The sequence below is a fragment of the Mirounga angustirostris genome, unplaced genomic scaffold (genome assembly GCF_029215605.1).
Source record: "Mirounga angustirostris isolate CCGP_5_RB_7025 unplaced genomic scaffold, mMirAng1.0.hap1 SCAF_5, whole genome shotgun sequence".
NCBI classification, from domain to species: Eukaryota; Metazoa; Chordata; class Mammalia; order Carnivora; family Phocidae; genus Mirounga; species Mirounga angustirostris.
In genome coordinates, this window is record NW_026991713.1 from 45272112 (window position 1) to 45290388 (window position 18277).

An 18277-nucleotide genomic window follows, 5' to 3' on the forward strand; every position below is an offset into this window, starting at 1 on the left:
ACCTGCCCAGTCAACCCACAAAATCATGAGAAATAATACAACACTGTTTTAAGCCACCAAGTTTTGGGGGTTTTGTTATGCAGCAAGAGATAAATGGTCACTTTTCAACCTAAAAGACTCAACCTTCTGTTAATAAAACACTCAAACCATTTCCATTTATGTCAAAAGGCAGGAAGAGACAACAAACAAGAGACCCCAAATAAATTTTTCAAGTATCACTAAACCTGCAAGTTATTTTATCATTCCCTTTTTCTACACCTTGGACTGAATTTTTCCACATGTAATAATCCAAGGACTAATGTGCATTGTTGCTTCATCAATTAAATACTGAAAAACAAATGGAAAAAAAAAAACAAAAAACCCACCTAAAACTAAAACTAAAAAGGCAAGCAATTTCAACAGGAACAAACCTGTAACTCAAGGCAAATAAACTTTCTGCCATGGAAACTACCCCTTTTAGTTACATACCCTTGACAAATTTATTCCAAGAGGGGCTTTCAGAGGAAGGGTGAAATAAGTAATTAATCACCATCCTGACTGTGATGAGAATTCAGAGATAAGTTTAATGGAAACTTATCTTCGGTTCCAAACAACTTTAAAAATTCTACATTTGTGGTTTATGTTTAAAAGAGGGGTGAAAGGCAACTGGGTGGCTCAGTCAAGCATCTGCCTTCAGCTCAGGTCATGATCCAGGGGTCCTGGGATGGAGCCCTGCTTCAGGCTCCATGCTCAGCAGCAAGTCTGCTTCTCCCTCTGCCCTCCCCTGCCCATGCTAATAATTATAAAATCTTAAAAAAAAAAAAAAAAGAGGGGTGAAAAATAATGAAGAAGGTTTAAAATAAACGCTAACATTTAAAATTTATATTATATCCTTCAGGACATTTAGTGAGAAGAAAGAGTTTAAGCTTTATTTAGGTCTTCCTTTTCCTCTTTACAATTAGGGAGCCCATGCAGCCATACCAAGTATTCACATGCTTAGTATATATGGAATCAAGAAATACATGTGATTAAAAAAAAAAAAAAATACATGTGATTTTTCTTTAATAGGGAGAAAAAAAAGCTCTTTGATTTTTATGAAGTTTTATTTCGAATTATTTCCCTTTCCTAATATCTGAGAGAGCCATGTAATAAACTTATTAATAACTGTTATTCAAAATGTAAACATGAATACTGCATTAACAAATGAGTGGTAACCATTTACGCACAAGTTTATTTTACTTTTATTTATTTATTTTTATTTTTTTAAAGATTTTATTTATTTATTTGACAGAGGTAGAGAGCGCAAGTAGGCAGAGCGGCAGGGAGAGGGAGAGGGAGAAGCAGGCTCTCCACTGAGCAGGGAGCCTGATGCGGGGCCTCGATCCCAGGACCCTGGGATCATGACCTGAGCCGAAGGCAGACGCTTACCAACTGAGCCACCCAGACGCCCCTATTTTACTTTTAAAACCAAGACTAATCACATTAGTAAATAAAGGCATGTGAATGGAGACTTGAAAAATCAGTGTTGTTACTCTGTTTAAGTCATCTACCCATAAGTAAATAGAATACCTTCTGAAAGGAATCTTCATCTGTTATATCATAAACTAAAATAGCTCCATTTGAATCTCTGTAGTAAATTGGACCCAATGCATGGAATCTCTCTTGACCTGCTGTATCCTAAATAAAGCAACAAACACTTATTAGATCAGAAGAAAAAAATACATCTGCTATTGCAACTACAGTAAACTTTTGATTAATTGGAAAGTGGGACATGAAGTTACGGATAACCTCAAAACACCACTAAAAAAAAAAAAAACAGGTTACAAAAAATTTTTAAAAGTTACAAACAATATTTAATGTTTTACTATTATACAAAAGTTACTTCTCCCCTCCCAACCCTCTTACTCCTCAGCAAACTTCCCACCCCCATTAAAAAAACAGTTCAGAATACCCAAGATGGCATTATAAGCCAGGAATAGGCCCTGCCCTAAATTTAGGTTCCACAGGGGGAAAGACAAGGAAAGACAGCATGCACCAGGACTACTGGTCAAAAGGTACTCCGATGCATTACCCTTGCCCTACTCTCTACTAGCCATTCCCTTGGAAAGTGGGAACATGGAAACACAGAGCGGGAAAAGGCCAATCAGGCTGTCCACCCACCCTGTTCTTTCTCGGACATGGAATCCCTCTGAGTTTACCCTTCCCCCAGCTCAAAGGTTATGATAAGCAATATTCATGTACACAACTGTAAAATTCTTAGCCTGATTTTAGAAAAAATGTTTATTAAAAAACAGCTTTGGCTAAACTTAAACTTACAAAAAAATCCAGAAATTCAAACTCCTATTCCCGAGCCAATTAGTTATTAGAGTACAAAGAATTGCAGAAGCCTTCACTCACTCAATTGAAAAGGTTAACTTACCCATATAGCAAGGTTTACTCTTTTCCCACCAATATTTAACTTCTTCGTTAAGAATGATGCCTAAGAAAAGAGATATACATTAAACAATATTTCATATAAAGTAATGTTTCTTATCCTAAGAACTACAGATGGAAGAATAATCTCAATATGAAACTCAAGTTATCTGGGAGAAAAAGTAATCACTGAGTTCTTTTTTTTTTTTTAATTCTTATGTTAATCCCCATACATTACATCATTAGTTTTAGATGAAGTGTTCCATGATTCATTGTTTGTGCATAACACCCAGTGCTCCATGCAGAATGTGCCCTCCTCAATACCCACCACCAGCCTAACCCATCCTCCCACCCCCCTCCCCTCTAGAACCCTGTTTGTTTTTCAGAGTCCATCGTCTCTCATGGTTCGTCTACCCCTCCGATTTCCCCCGCTTCATTCTTCCCCTCCCGCTACCTTCTTCTTCTTTTTTTTTTTTCTTAACATATATTGCATTATTTGTTTCAGAGGTACAGATCTGAGATTCAACAGTCTTGCACAATTCACAGGGCTTACCAGAGCACATACCCTCCCCAGTGTCTATCACCCAGTCACCCCATCCCTCCCACCCCACCCCCCACTCCAACAACACTCAGTTTGTTTCCTGCGATTAAGAATTCCTCATATCAGTGAGATCATATATGTCTTTCTCTGTTTGACTTATTTCACTCAACATAATACCCTCCAGTTCCATCCACGTCATTGCAAATGGCAAGATCTCATTCCTTTTGATGGCTGCATAATATTCCATTGTATATATATACCACATCTTCTTTATAATCACTGAGTTCTTATTAATGACCAAACATTATAATGTTTCTTATCCTAAGAACTACAGATGGAAGAATAATCTCAATATGAAACTCAAGTTATCTGAGAGAAAAAGTAATCACGGAGTTCTTATTAATGACCAAACATTATTTTCACTGAAGACAGAACATTATTTATATTCTAATCTAAAAAAATGGTATTTTGCTTTATGAACACAAGTTATGAAAAACAAAGAAAAGCGTGGCTCCTGGCTGGCTCAGTTGGTAGAGCATGCGACTTTTGATCTGAGGGCCATGAGTTTGAGCTCCATGTTGGGCAGGTGCCTACTTAAAATAAACAAACAAAAAGATTTAAAAAAAGAAAAAAAATGGTAATTAAGTATTTTCTTAGATTTTCCCCATAAAATTTTTCTTAGAGCATTTAATTTGATGTCACCCTACCCACCCATTATAGAAAAAGCTAAGAGATTTCTAAATGAGATAAAAGATTTACTGGTAGTTTACTTAACTGTATGAATACCAATATTATTTGAAATATTGCTGCAATTATTTTATAATTCAATTATTTAACTTATATCTAGTAATTACCCCAGGTACTAATGTTACAGAAATGAAAGGAAATGTTCCAGCCTTCAAGTAGTTTTTAGTCTACAGCAGAAATAAACATGTAAAGAAAAATACAGTATCATGTGACAACTGTTAAAACGGGAGGGTCTTGCCAAGTAGACTCTAAAGACAGTGCTGAGAAATGAAGTGAAAAGCCTTCCTGGATGAGTCAAAGAAGGCTTCAGAAAGAAGGTGATGATCTCCCCCCTTCAGGAATAATAGGGGCTTTTCCAACAGATGGGTAAAGCCACTGAAGCCTGATACACATAACTCCCTCTCCATGGAGAACTCCAACAAGCTAGTGTGGTCAATGCCAGAGATGAGACTACAAAGATAGGCAAAGGCTGAATAAATCAAAAAAAGTACTAGGGTTCCCTGTCTAGATGTATGGACTTTACTTTGTGGGTCTTAATAAAACCTGTTCCAGGACACAGGAATGTATAAATGTATACTAAAGTTAGATGTATTTGAGAAATGCAGCATATTGCTTTGTATTCCCTTTGTACATTCCTAACACACATTAGCACACTAAGATTCTGCCAAAAGAAAAGCTAACTGCATCTATACAACCATTTCCCAAACATATTTTGACCTCTTTCGCCCTAGAGAAATGCCTAATTCATCCTAGGGAATAAATGTTAAGAAAAAAAAATACTGTTGATGAGGAGAATCACTGAAGGATTTTAAAGCAGTGGGTAAGTATAAGATACATATTTTAAGAGAATGACTCTGGGATAGGAAGGGAGGTTAGACTGAAAAGGACAGGACTAGACCTGCAGACAGAAGGCTATTACAAAGTTGGAGAGAAAAACAAAAAGGGCCTGAACCAAGTCCACAAAGACGGAAAAGAGAAAAGAAAATCCAGAGTATTTGAAGAGGAAATATCAGAATACAGTCAGTTGACATATTTAAAAAAGGAACAGAGAGCCAAGTCCAAAGCTATGCAGGGACAGTCACAGTTAGGTGTCTCTACATAAAAGAAAGTACAGAGAAGTAAGGTAAAACATATAAAAAGCTAGGATGGTGAATTATTACTGATGGAGAAGGAGCCTAGACTTCAGGAAGGACTTTCTGCTGAATGCACACCAAGGAAATTTAGAATTAAGAAAAAGCCAATGAATTTAGTAATTAACTAAGGAATCCACAGATAGACACAAATGGCAGAGCTAAGATCAAATCCAGGAATGCCTTCCTTCAAAACCCAAACTACACTAAAGATATTTTAGGTATGTTATTAAATGAAACAAAGATTACATAGAAAAGGGTATAAAATAAATGGCAAAATAACAAAAGAAATCTTGGAAATGAGAAGACCAAATACATGTTTTGACAATAAATGTGAACAAAGGACTTCTCCCACTCATTATAGCACAGGAACTAAGAATATGAACTTTGATGGGTACCTGGGTGGCTCAGTCTGTTGGGCATCTGACTCTTGATTTCAGCTTAGGTCATGATCTCAGGGTTGTGAGGAGGCTTTGGGCTCCACGCTGTGTGGAGCCTGCTTAAGATTCTCTCTCCCTTTCCCTCTCCCCGTCCCACTCTTGCACACTCTCTCTCTCAAAAAAATTAAAATTAAAATAAAAAAATATATATATGTATCAACTTTGATTCAGAACTTTGGATTTGAATCTCAGCTTTGCCCCTTATTAGTTGTATAATCTACTTGAACTCAACCATATCCATGGTTTCAATATGAATGCTATACAAAGAAACTAAAAATCTGAATCCTATCCAAATATTTAATAGGTAGGTCAACTTAAATGCCTCTCCTCTCTCAAATATATTTAAAATTAAACTGATCCCTTGGTTAAGCGACTACCTTCGGCTCAGGTCATGATCCTGGAGTCCCGGGATCGAGTCCCGCATCGGGCTCCCTGCTCGGCAGGGAGTCTGCTTCTCCCTCTGACCCTCCCCCCTCTCATGTGCTCTCTCTCATTCTCTCTCAAATAAATAAATAAAATCTTTAAAAAAAAAAAATTAAACTGATCTTCCTTCCAAAACTGGCCTTCCATTCCAACTTTAATATTTTGATCACATTCTCCAAGTCACTGAGGTTTAGAATCTTAGAAATATCGTCATTGAATATTCTTCCTCCCCTGACATTCCATATTCCCAAAAAATCCTACCAAGACTTGTCTTCACATTTCTTCTGGAATTCTCTGATGACCAATCTCATATTATTATAATACCTTTGGTCTCACTTCACACTCTAGTTGACATGCCGAATTATCTTCCTAAAGCCTCCATGATTAAAAAAAAAAAAACTTACCATAACTCATTGAAGGATTCTAATAAGGTATCATTTTTAATAAGTTTGCTTGAACTACATCCCTGCTGGTAGCTAGATAACCTTTTTGTCATGAGATTTGTGGGGATTTCTCAGTAGAGAGGAATGAATTAGAGCTGATAAAGCTCCATCATTTCCTTTTCCTCCATCATCTCCTTGGAAACTTACCACCACTTTCCCATGGTGAGTTTAAGGGACAGTGTTAAGTGTCCTACAGAATCATGGATATACAATTTTATGGAAAGATGCTCATCAGTGTCAATTATAAAAGAAAAAAGAAATAACCTAAGTGTCCCTCAATAGGCAATTTTTAAAAGGTACACAAATATAGCCCATCCATACAGTGAAACTCTATACTTTCATTTCTACTACTATTGCTATAGTCGCTAACAGTTACTGAATGCTTACCTTCCATTAAGTACCGTGCTGAGCACTTTTTATAATATCATTCACAAGCTTCTCCTTTATAAAAGTTAGGGAACCCTAATCTACAAGCAAAAATCTCTAAGTGTTATCTCTGTATGCAAGGACCTAAACAATTGTCCACATCTATCCTCCTAAAATAGCTTCCAGTATTTCTCCACTTACTCTCCAACTTGTATGGTTTATATACATACCTCCAATTCTGCTTGTTCTTAAAATTCCCCTCTAATTTGGATGTATTCTTTTCTGTTTGAATCCCATCTATCCAAGTTCAGTTCATGACCCATACTCTTCTTCCTTGAATTTTTTAGCTTTCTCATATCACCCATACAACCCACACTGACTTTCTCTATCCTAAAGAATTACAGGGAACCTAATATTTAATATACAGCATATACTTCCTTGCTTATATCCTAAGTTATCTTTTCGTTGAGTGTAAGTCTTCTGTCAACTTGATTACCTATTTTTATTTAATATGTTCATGATGCTTACAATGAAATGGGCAGTATTCTAAAAGCTTTTCAATATTAACTCATTTAATTGTCATAGTACTCGGAGTAAGATATATTTATCCAAATATTACAGATGTGGAAACTTAGACACAGGAAGGGTATCTTGCCCAGGGTCACACAGTAAATGACATAGTGGGATTTGAAATCCAAGCAGTCTGGCTCCAGACACGACTCATAACCACTATGCTGTGATATCTCCCACATTGAGATCTGAAATAATTCTTCTCTTGTGGAGAAAGCAGGAGTGCTGACACAGAAATATTGTTATTGTAGATAAACGTATCTACAATAACAGGTAAATTGGTGCAGGTAAAACTCAATTTATGTAAGAGATGTGCTCCTAAAAGTTTCCTTATAAACCAAATTATTTTAACTCAAATATCTGATATATTATCCAAGGATCCCACGGAATCTTTTTTTTTCTCCTTCATAATGAAATACTTAAGTCCCACTATATGGAAAGATTCCTAGTATAATATAAATTGTCCCATTTTATATGTATTCTAAGACTTTAATATGTTACAATAGTTTCTTAAAGAACAAATGTTTTAAAAACAAATACAATTATATGTGAGAGTAAAGCTGAAAGATTTTATGTAATATCAAGATAGTAGTAAACAATCAAAAGGCTGGCATTTGTCTTATCTTTTTTAACCACCTCTATGAGGCATACTTAATTTGGATAGACAACTGAGATACCACTTGCAGCTATACGTAATCTGGGGCAGGGGCTCTTAATTGTTACATGGGAGTGAGAGTGAGAGGGAGGAGTGATCACTGACTTCACTGAGAATCTGATGAGAGCCATGAACTGATTTACTCCCAAGAAAACTGCTCATATGCACATACCAAAAACAGTTTCACACACTTACCCAAGAGATTTATAAATCCCTGACAACTCTCAGTAAAGAATTCCCAGTCTAGAAAGGGGAGGGGAAAGTGGCATGACAATATCAATTTAAAAGGTTCTAGAAATATAGGAAGAAAAAAAATGGTACATCCTGTGTGTCAAACACCGTGCTGGACTTTCTCATTTAATCTTTGTAACAACCCTGTGAAGTAGCTAATTAGCCCCTTTTTACAGTTGTGAACCTGAGATTTAAAGAAATACAGTGACTCACTCAAGGTCAGACAACTCTGTTAGGTTCTGCAGTGGGTAAAAGATTGTTTGACTCCACAGTGCTTTTTCCATTGCACAAAGCTGTTTATTCTAGAACACATTCTTAACCTGGCACTCCTCCACATGGACACCAAGCGTTCCTGGATACCAACTCAACTCCCAAAAATATATTCTCAGGGTAGGCACAAAGTAATGAAGATCAGAGCAATGGCAGATCTCCCACCTTATTCCTCTGAACCCTGAGTTACAGCACCACTACTTAAAAATTCCAATGACTTCATCTTCCAAACTTTAGAGGTATTAACAAATCAATAATCTCATTAGCTGAGGCCAACATCTGTCATTTGCACATGATGCTTATTTACCCAACATCTTATCCAAAAGCATAATGGATACTTTTTAAAAATATCTATTAAAAAAAATAATTATAGGAAAGAATAAGAAAAAATGTATCTGCCAAATGAAAGTTTTTCATAACTTGTTAATCAATTTTTTTGTATTTGTTGTTAGCCAGATCCACTTGCTGTGCTTGCTAACCACTGGCAAAGCAATATACCTAAAGCAGCAAAGTAAATGAATTATAGACAAAAACTTTTCTGTTTTTATCTAATATCTTTTAAGTTTAACAGACTTTCATTAATAAGTGTGTGTCTGGGTGTATACATAAAAAATAAACACTGACATTATTTTTGCTATAATCACTAACATTGTTTCACACTTAAGTATTTAAAGTATCTATTACTACTTCATTAAGACATGAAAGGAGTTAGGTAATTTATAAATTAGTCCTCTGTAGAAAGGCAATAAAAATTAGCTATTGGAAAACTAAACTAGATTGCTACAATGGCAATCATATTACAATATACAAATGTAACAAATTTACATATCATATACCTTACATTTACACAATGTTGTATGTCAAATATATTTCAATAAAAAAAAGAAAGAAAATGGGAGTGCTTGAATACTCCAACATTTCTTGTCCTTAGTTTCCATAAAGTACAAGGATTATAATCAGTTTAGAGTTCAACTAAATACTTTGAAAATAAGAGTCAAAAAGTTACTTTTGAGGAGTAGCTCAAAACCCAAAGCAGAAAATGGCAATCAGACATGGAATACTTATATATTAGGAATTTAAAACAATTCAGAAAAACTCTTTTCTTAAAAAAAAAAAAAATTATCCATCCTTCCATACGAGGGGTGTGTGGAGATTTCAACTACTGTATTTTATAATGATGTGAATGAATGGACTGTTCAACACTGATGTGACTTCAGGAACTACTTGGAAGATATGTCAGGGATTCAAAACACTAATCTTACAAATAAGGAAACCAAGATTCCTAGACCAGAGACTATGATGCCAAGTATAAAAGTAACTGCTAGAACCTGAATGCCAACTGTTGCTCAGGAGGTTAAGGTGCATCGGGGGGAAAAGTAGTAGACTTAGCTTAAGAAAAAATGGTACACCATTACTATTTATGGGACCTTGGAAATTTAATACAAATCTTAGTTTCCTCATTTGCCAAACTATCAGGATATTATCTGCCCAGCCAATCTTAGAACACTGCTTTGCTAATCAAATGACAGCCACCTACCCCAGACTACAGAAGGCATATAGGTGGAATTCCAGTTAGAAATCTAAAAGGGAAGATGACTGATGGTTCTGATTATAAACAATGTTACTTTTTATATAAGAGACTAGTGGAAAGTGATAGAGAGCACTTAAATTAGAGTGCATGATCTTAGAACACCTTCACATGAGGCGGAAAAATGGCATACAACTGAAGAAAATGAAATTATCACCCAAGAGCACAGACATAAAGAGACATATGATAAAGATGGTTACAATCATAATGGCACAAACATTTCAGAATAAAATCAAGAAAGCTAACTGATGGTTAAAGTACTTTACTCATCTTTATATTTCCCAACTATCATAATGTTTGATATTTAACAGGTATGAAATAAACAATCACTGAATTTAATTGCTTATGTAATCACGTAAGAGAGCGTGGGGACTCTATATAAGATTAAGTTTCCTGGGCTAGGTAAAGGATCTTGAGTTTTTAGAGAGCTCACCTACAAGATTACTTCATAATTATTAGTAACCTAGGAGAAGCTCTGCAAAAAGAGAGCAGTACTAAAACATCAAAGCATGCCCAATGTCACAATTTTCAAGAGGGAAGTTAATTTCCCACAATGTCAATCCCAGTCAAAACTCAAAAATGGATAATAAACACATATATATGTATGTGTACAGTAATAATAAATTTATATTTATATGCAAATAATGCATTTACAAAATTTACATATGTATAATTATATATAAAAGTATAAGCAATTTTAAAATTGGACAGCATGGGTTCTCAAAATAATCCATGTGAAATTAATCCCATTACCTTTTTGACTAAGTCCCCATGAAGGAAACCAACACAGACTAAGCACCATCTATTCATTCAACAGCAAACATTTATTGAAAAACATGTGCCAGGCACTGTGATAGGAGGTCTACCTATGATGGCTCTCTATTTAACCAACATAAAAATCTGGTAACTAAAGCGGTACCTCGCTGGCTCATTCAGTAAGCATGCAACTCTTGATCCCTGGGGTTCTAAGTTTGAGCCACATGTTGGGTGTAGAGATTACTTAAAAATAAAATCTTAAAAAAAAAATTCTGTAAGATCCTCCCATTTTATAGATCAAGAGCCAGCTTACAAACATTAGAATAACCTGCCAAGATCATGATGGCTATGAAGTAGAAGCCAAAATGCAAAACCGAGTCTAACTTCAAAGTCCTGTCTCTTTTTACCACATCATATGGCCTCCTAATGCAGAAACACAGTGTATCTTGTCTTCTGCAAGCATTTGACAAAGCATCTTATGATATCCCCTGTGGGCAAGACTGATGTAGTTAGAACTAGATTTATAATGCTGGAAAAACCATTTTCATTAAAGGCTTTGTGTCCATAGGAGTCAATTTCAAGCTGTCTTCTGTTTTCATTATCATTAATAGGTACAACACTCCATTGTTTCTCACTCAAGAAGACAGACTATGGCCCATGCATAATCTGAAAAAGCCCCACCCTAAGATTCTGGACATCTAAAGAAAAATATACCTCGGGTCATGCATCACTGGACAATAATGAGACCTCCTGCAGAGCTTTGTACTTGGCCGTCTGTCTCCCTTTTTCAGTCTTTATTAATGCCTGATGAGAACACTGAAGACAATCTTAGCAAATTTTCAGGTGACAAAGTTAAAATGAGTAGCTAATCTGGACAGTAAGGAGCATACCTTCTTCTTCTTTGCATGTCCAGAACCCAACCAAGTGCCTGACCCACAGGTCATGTTTCTTGAATTATAAAATCAAACTTAAAAGGACATCAACAGGCTTTAACCACTGGAGTAAATCTATCAAAGTCAATTTTAATGGGTCAAATATATTAGGGACAAAAATACAACTATAAAATCAAAGAAAAAAGAATGTGAGGGATGTAATGCCTTTTTTTTTTTTTTTTTTTGGAAGCAAGACTAAGACAGTAAGCCCTATATTAATCAATGTAACAGCTGTCCACAAGCTCATAGAATCTTTTCTATTTCAGTGTTGGAAAAGGATTCTCAATAGGGAAGGGAACTGTACTTTGCTCAGTTCAAACCACACTTGGAATCATTTCTACAGCTCAAAGATTCACATTTTAAAGAGGACAATGATTAAATGATAAGTGTCTAGAAAAGATGTCAAAATAGTGAAATGATTTAGAATGATGTCATAGGAGATTCCTTTTGAGGAACCAGAGCTGTTTACCCAATAGACAAGACCAAGAGGTGTGATAGCTATATTCAACTATCAGAAGGGATGTCCTGTGTGACCAAGATTCAGAAGACAGAACTGGAACTGGAAACAAGGAAAGAGATTTTGGCTTTATACACAGAAAAACTTACTGGAAATTAAAACTGTCCAAAATGAAGTGGGCCATCTGAGGACACTGTGAGTTTTCCACTTTCTATACCAGTTCATCTTACCTCTAAGAGGAGATGAGACAAAAGTGGACAATCACTTGACCGAAATATTAAACAAAAGACTGAAACAGTGAACCATAAACTACTTTAGGTTCTGCTCAGTCTTATAACTCTTTGAAATAAGATTGCAAGAAAGTGTACTTTGCAAAACACAAAGTATGTTCCAAAGATAGGTAGTAGGTAGTTTTGACAGAAAAGAGACTCTTCATGTCTTATTTTCTAATCCATAATCTCCTCCCCATTTGGAAATTAAAAGCATATCTGGTTATGTTTTATGGATCACAATTCTCTAAAAAAAATTAAAAGATAAACTGATATATAAGGGAGAGCAGATACAATGTTGCTTCCATACATTGGTATGCAACAAAATCCTCAGTTCTGTAATATAATCCAGACACTGTGATGATAGTCATATAAATATTAAAATCAGGACTGCTACGTTTTTGATACTGAAAATCTACCATAACTTCATCCTCTCCAGTGTAGGCTGCAGTAGTTTCTAATATTTAAAAATCTTTAGCCTGCTTTTAGCTTCAAATAATGAAGGTGTAATTTTTAGGTTGAAGGACTAAATTATCTTAAAGGGGGGGGAGCTCAATTACAATGATTTTCTCTTTTATATTAAATCTGTAGCACAAAGGTAACCATTAAAGGGTAGTTTACCAATATCCAGAGGCAGTGTGATTTACTTGCTCAAAATCTTAAGTCAGACCTGCATTCAAATTTCAGCTTGGGCACCATGCATGACTTGTGGCAATGTGACTGCCAGCAAATTACTCAACTTAACCAAGCCTGTTTCCTTGCCTGCAAAATGGGGCTAATAAAACTATCTACCTCATAGGCTGTTATAAGAATTAAATGACAGAAGAAAAATAAAGTACTCAGCAGAGTAAGAACTCGCTAAAGGCTAGCTATTATTACTTTACCTAAATGAATTTCTAAATTCCAAATAATCATAGGCATTTACCCTACAAATTTCCCTGATTCACTAGCAAAACTCAACAATAACTATTAAAATTGTGTAAGTGCTCTTGTTCAAGGATGTAAGAAAAAAGGAGTTTCCTCATATTCATTTTTTCAGATATTATGCTTTACCTAAGAGAAGTAAAAACAGGAATAAAAACAGAATATGGAATTAGAGCATCTTTGGGAATTCTAGACTCAGTAGTTTAATATGTCACAACAATTAGAGGAGATTATGCATTCTATTAAATAGTGTCAATGTTCTTACACACTACACAGTCACTAAGATCTGTTGTGCAATTTGCGCCAGCAATAAAAATGGAGAGCTTCCAATAGACCAAGTCAAGTGATTTTATGTATACTTGTCCTGACAACCCTATAAGGTAGACACTATCATTATGGCCATTTCAACAAAGAAACCTAGGCACAGACAGGTTAATTAACTTGCCCAAGATCACACAGCTAGTTAAATAGATGGAGATGGGATATGAACCTCAACAATCAGGCTCAAAAGTCCACTCGATTTTAGTACCTGTAACTAAATTGATCAAGTCAGTTTAGTTGGATATTTTTCTTCTAACACGTGCAAACTGATTTCTTTGGGAGAGGGAGGAGACTACATCTGCCTCAAAGGGCTGAGTTCACTCCCAATCAATGATTACACTTTAACACTTTCCCAGCTAACCATAAGATAACTGCAGAAGAAAGCCGGCTCTACACTACAAGTAAAGAAAGTAAGTAGCAGCAGCAACTAAGCTGTTAGTTTGGGAGACCAACTGTTGGCTAGTAGTCACATGACGTTTCCATGTGCATGTGGATCGACCGACCTCACAGAACGATCGTCCCATAAGTTAGACCCACGCAGGCAGCAATGAAACTGCGTAACCCATAACCGGCAAGCGGTCATTTCAAAAACCCTCCACAAATGACTGTTTTGCCTATCAGCACGTTACTCGAAGACAGGACAAAATGGAACTTGCGTAAACACTTAGTCATCAGTAAGCGCTGAAGTTACAAATCACCTAGTTCGCAAAATCAAATCCGCAGCTAAGTTCCTAATTCCGAAAGAAAGAAAAAGGGCTGACAGTCGGTGACTGTAGTAGGGTGAAGGCACCTAGGGCCCAAGCGGAAGTGAATCAAAGGGGGAAACTAGCCAAGCGATATGGGGGACTCCACGATATGCGCAGCCACACGGGGGACTTTTGAGGGACCTCCCGCTCCCTTCCCCAAAGCCTGTCCTAATGTCTACAGAATGCCCCGACCCCGCATGTCCCTAGGGCGAATTCAGAAAGGCAATTCGACGACGGAGGTGACAGGCCTGAGATTTCTAAGCCCAGCTCCAGAGGACCATGGTAGCGAAGTCCTCACAGCCCCGGAGGAGTAGGGGCCCCAAGGCTCCACCTTCCGCTCCCTGGGGCCCGCACCTGCAGAGTGGTGATGTGCTTGTCGTTGAACTTGTTCTCGCAGTAGCGCAGCACCAGCGACGTCTTCCCCACGCAGCCTTCCCCCAGCAGTACCACCTTGAATGAGTAGGCTCTGCCCGCCGCCGCCCCGCCGCTGCTGCCGGCCGCAGCCATCCCGTTTCCTGGCCGCCCGAGCCCTAGAGCTGCGCCGAGCACCCCACAGCCACCGCAGCGCCTTCACAGCCGCGGCCGGCGCAGGCCCCTCCGCACCGACCCGCCAACCCCAGGCACTGTCTCTCTTCCCGCCTCCGGGCGAAGCCTGGAAGGGCAGAGGGAAGTCCGAGAATGAAGGGCCCCCGCCACCACGTCAGGCACCCGAGGAAAGGCGAAGAGCACTCCCTCTCCGCCTCCCTCTAATGGCGTCTCCTTCCTCCTACGTCACACTTCGGGTCACGTGACCGCCGCGGTCGCGGGCGGCCCCTGGGACTCGGCCTAGGAGAACATGCCTGGACGTGGGTGGGGCTTCTGGGGCCTCTTCCTGGGGGGCGGTTGGCTGTGAGTGGAGCTCCTGCGCTCAGTCTCCGGCGGACCCTGGCTGCTTGCGGGTCACCGCCACTCTGCGGTTGGTGGAAACCTGCGGGATTAAGGAAGGATAATTGGAGGTAAACCCAGTTCTGGTGGAATGTGGAAGGGCAGAACGTTATGTTCTTGTCCAGGGAATGTTCACCAGGCTCATGACCTCTCACACCCGGGGTCGCTGTAAGGCACATCAGCCAAGGTGCCCTTCAATCTCTCGACATTCTCTGTGGGATCCCAAATCCTAGCTTTTGAACTTCCTTCAGTTCCCCAGACCGTCAGGTCTCCTCATCTTCCAGGTCTCAGCTTAAGCCAGAAAGGCTTGCCTCACCACCCGTCCGTCTTCTCTTTGTCTCTCCCTCTCTTCCCCCACCCCTCAAGTTAAGTATTTCATGACACTAGTATACATACCTTCCTTAGCAGCACTTCACGGAAATCACTACGCTGAATACAGTCTCTCAGTACGCTATAGATTTAGGGACAAGAACTGTGTAAGACTTGCCCAGCTTTGAATTTCTAAGTCCCAAGTTCCAAGCTCGAAATAGGCATTCTATAAATATTTGGGAATGAATGAATGAACGATACATCTTAAGCCATTATGTCTTTGCTCCCCTGTTTTTCTGTCTTCCATGAAGCTTCTGACATTCCTTGTTGATTCCACCATGAGAGGCCTGGCTTGTTTGATGATTGTTTATCTTTCTTGATCTGCTTCCCCTTCTTTTATGAAATACACTCTTCCAAGAAACCTAGTGGTGTTTCTGAAATTTTACAACTAGAAATCTGGTGTCAGCCAAGCAAACATTCTTTTTCATCAGACTCCTTTACCACTTCAAACCCGATCATTCATTCATTCAACAAATATTTGAAAGTGCCAACCACCTGCCAGGCACTGTACTGAACAACATACAATGTCTCTGTCATCAAGAGCTTACACTTCAGGGGCCCCTGGCTGGCTCAGTGGGTAGAGAATGCAAATCTTGATCTTGGGGTTGTGGGTTCAAGCCCCACGTTGGGTGTAGAGATGGCTTAAAAATAAAATCTTTAAATTTTTTATTTTATTTATTTATTTGACAGAGAGAGAGAGAGCATAAGCAGGGGGAGCAGTAGGCAGAGGGAGAGGGAGAAGCAGACTCCCTGCTGAGCAGAGAGCATGATGTGGGACTCGATCCCAGGACCCTGGGATCATGACCTGAGCCGAAGGCAGATGCTTAACTGACTGAGCCACCCAGGCGCCCCTTAAAAAAATCCAAAAAAAAAAAAAAGCTTACATTTTAGCAGGAGAAGACAGAAACAGTCAATTACACAATGAATGCTTTCATCTTGATAAGCAGTTCAGAGTATTTTGCAAAGGTATATCAGGACCCAACTGGTTTTCCATGCCAGAGAAGCTGTCCCAGAGATTGTTGCCTTTGGTTAGGAGTAACCTAGGCCAGAAGGGAGAAGTGCTTTGCAAGTAGAACAGGATGTCCAACAGCCTTGACGTAGGAAGGAACATCTGAGGTTGAGCAACTGAAAGTGTGATAAGAATGCAGAGAGGAAAAGAGCTCTAAATGAGACTGGCAAGGAAGCCAGGGGCCAATACTGAAAGGGCCTTTCAGCAAATGAAGCGTTTTAATCAAGGGGCTGACATAATCGGATTTAACTTTTAAAGAAAATTACTCAGCCTATAATTTGAAAAATGGATTGGACGAGGATAACACTAATCTGATGTGCTCTCCTCTGGGGGCTAGAACTGTGTCTGTCACATTTTTTAAATCTCTAGACCTTGGAATGTAGTGCCCAACTAACATTTATTAATTACAACAAGTAAACAAATAAAGCTAAGCCTATAAAATACTGAGGTTTGAGAAATGCTCTTGGACATATGGGGCTTTGTTAAATAGAATTATCAAAATTTTAAGCATCTAATAAGAGTAATTAACAATAGAAAGAAAAATAGTTATCATCTGTGAGCTTCCTATAAACTAAACCCATTTGTGGGCACATGGGTGGCTCATTAAATTAAGCATGGAACTCTTGATTTGGGCTCAGATTATGATCTCACGGTGGTGAGATTGAGCCCCTGTTGGGCTCAGCACTCAGCAGGGTGTCTGCTTGAGATTGTCTCCCTCTCCCTCTGACCTCTCCTCCCGCCTTGTGCTCTCTTAAATAAATAAATAAATCTTACACACACACACACACACACACACACACATACACACTAAACCTATTTGTTCCTTTATTTGCTCAGTCATTCAGCAACCTTTGTGGAGTGCCAGGCAAGATGTCTCTGCCTTCATGGGGCTTGTATTTTAGTGTGTGAGGCAACACAGAAACAATTACAATAATGTGTAGTGGTCATGTTTGATGCCAACCTGGCATCCACACCTCCTTCTTTTTTCCATCAGAATCTGGTCCTTGCTCAGGTATCCGCTACTCCTGTGCAGCCCATGTATCCCTAGCTTCTAGGTGGCTCTTTCTCTGTGGTTCTTTCCAGCTTTTAGAGGCAACCATTCACGCATCTGAAGCAACTGTTCAGATGCTTCTGGCTGGCAAACAATACTGAGCTGTAATTGTAAGCACCAGCCACAAAGGGGCACAAGCAGCTCAATGAAATTTATCAGGTTGGTCAGAGTACACTCAACACCTTAACTCTGAAGTGTCTCCACGTGAAAAAGTAGGAAACCATTGGGAGATTTTCTTCTAAGTTATAGAAAACACAAGAATATTCCGAGAGATGTGTGGTCTAGAGGAAGAGAGGAAGGGATGGTTTCCAGGCTATTTAACCTTAAGATGACAATAATAAAGTGTCTCCAAAAAAATAGTGTCTCAAGAAACTTAACATATTTTTGTCAAAGAAGGAATTTAAGCCAAACTTTGAGATTCTCAGAATTTACCAATTTCTACTAAAAATATATAATCTCTACAGTTAAAAAGTGAGAACAAGAAAAGAAGCCACTTTGTTTACTTGTGATGTGTATTTATTTACATTTATAAATTGTATTTTGAAATAACCAGAGCATGACTTTGTATCAGATGGAAGTGTATGTTTGATGTGATTGGCAATAGAATTGTGTACCAGCAATTTCTAAATTACTGAAAAGGTTCAGCTGAGAATATTAGCAGTCTCATTGAGTCAGGCCAGTGTGCTTGCTTCTTAAAACTAGATGTCGGTAGTGATACGGAGCT

At 38.4% G+C, this 18277-nt stretch overlaps 1 protein-coding gene and 1 long non-coding RNA gene across 4 annotated transcripts in view; one reads left to right on the forward strand and one right to left on the reverse strand.

The window, feature by feature from the left end:
• The window catches only part of RAB21 (RAB21, member RAS oncogene family), a 47208-nt gene extending 32231 nt beyond the window's left edge, over positions 1-14977 (reverse strand). The window contains exons 1-3 of the mRNA XM_045872953.3: positions 14555-14977; positions 2399-2458; positions 1549-1656 (exon numbers count right to left, since the gene is read on the reverse strand). Coding sequence (XP_045728909.1) covers positions 1549-1656; positions 2399-2458; positions 14555-14707 — 321 coding nt within the window. The 5' untranslated portion in view covers positions 14708-14977. The remainder of the gene's footprint in view (positions 1-1548; positions 1657-2398; positions 2459-14554) is intronic.
• Positions 1-18277, forward strand: part of LOC123843495 (uncharacterized) — a 104548-nt gene that overhangs the window by 53011 nt on the left and 33260 nt on the right. Inside the window, exon 1 of one of the 3 annotated variants that reach the window (XR_010411437.1) lies at positions 15055-15195. The exons of the other annotated variants lie outside the window; for them this stretch is intronic. This is a non-coding gene — a long non-coding RNA (uncharacterized LOC123843495). Of the gene's footprint in view, positions 1-15054; positions 15196-18277 lie in introns of those variants that run through there. 3 annotated transcript variants of the gene reach the window in all.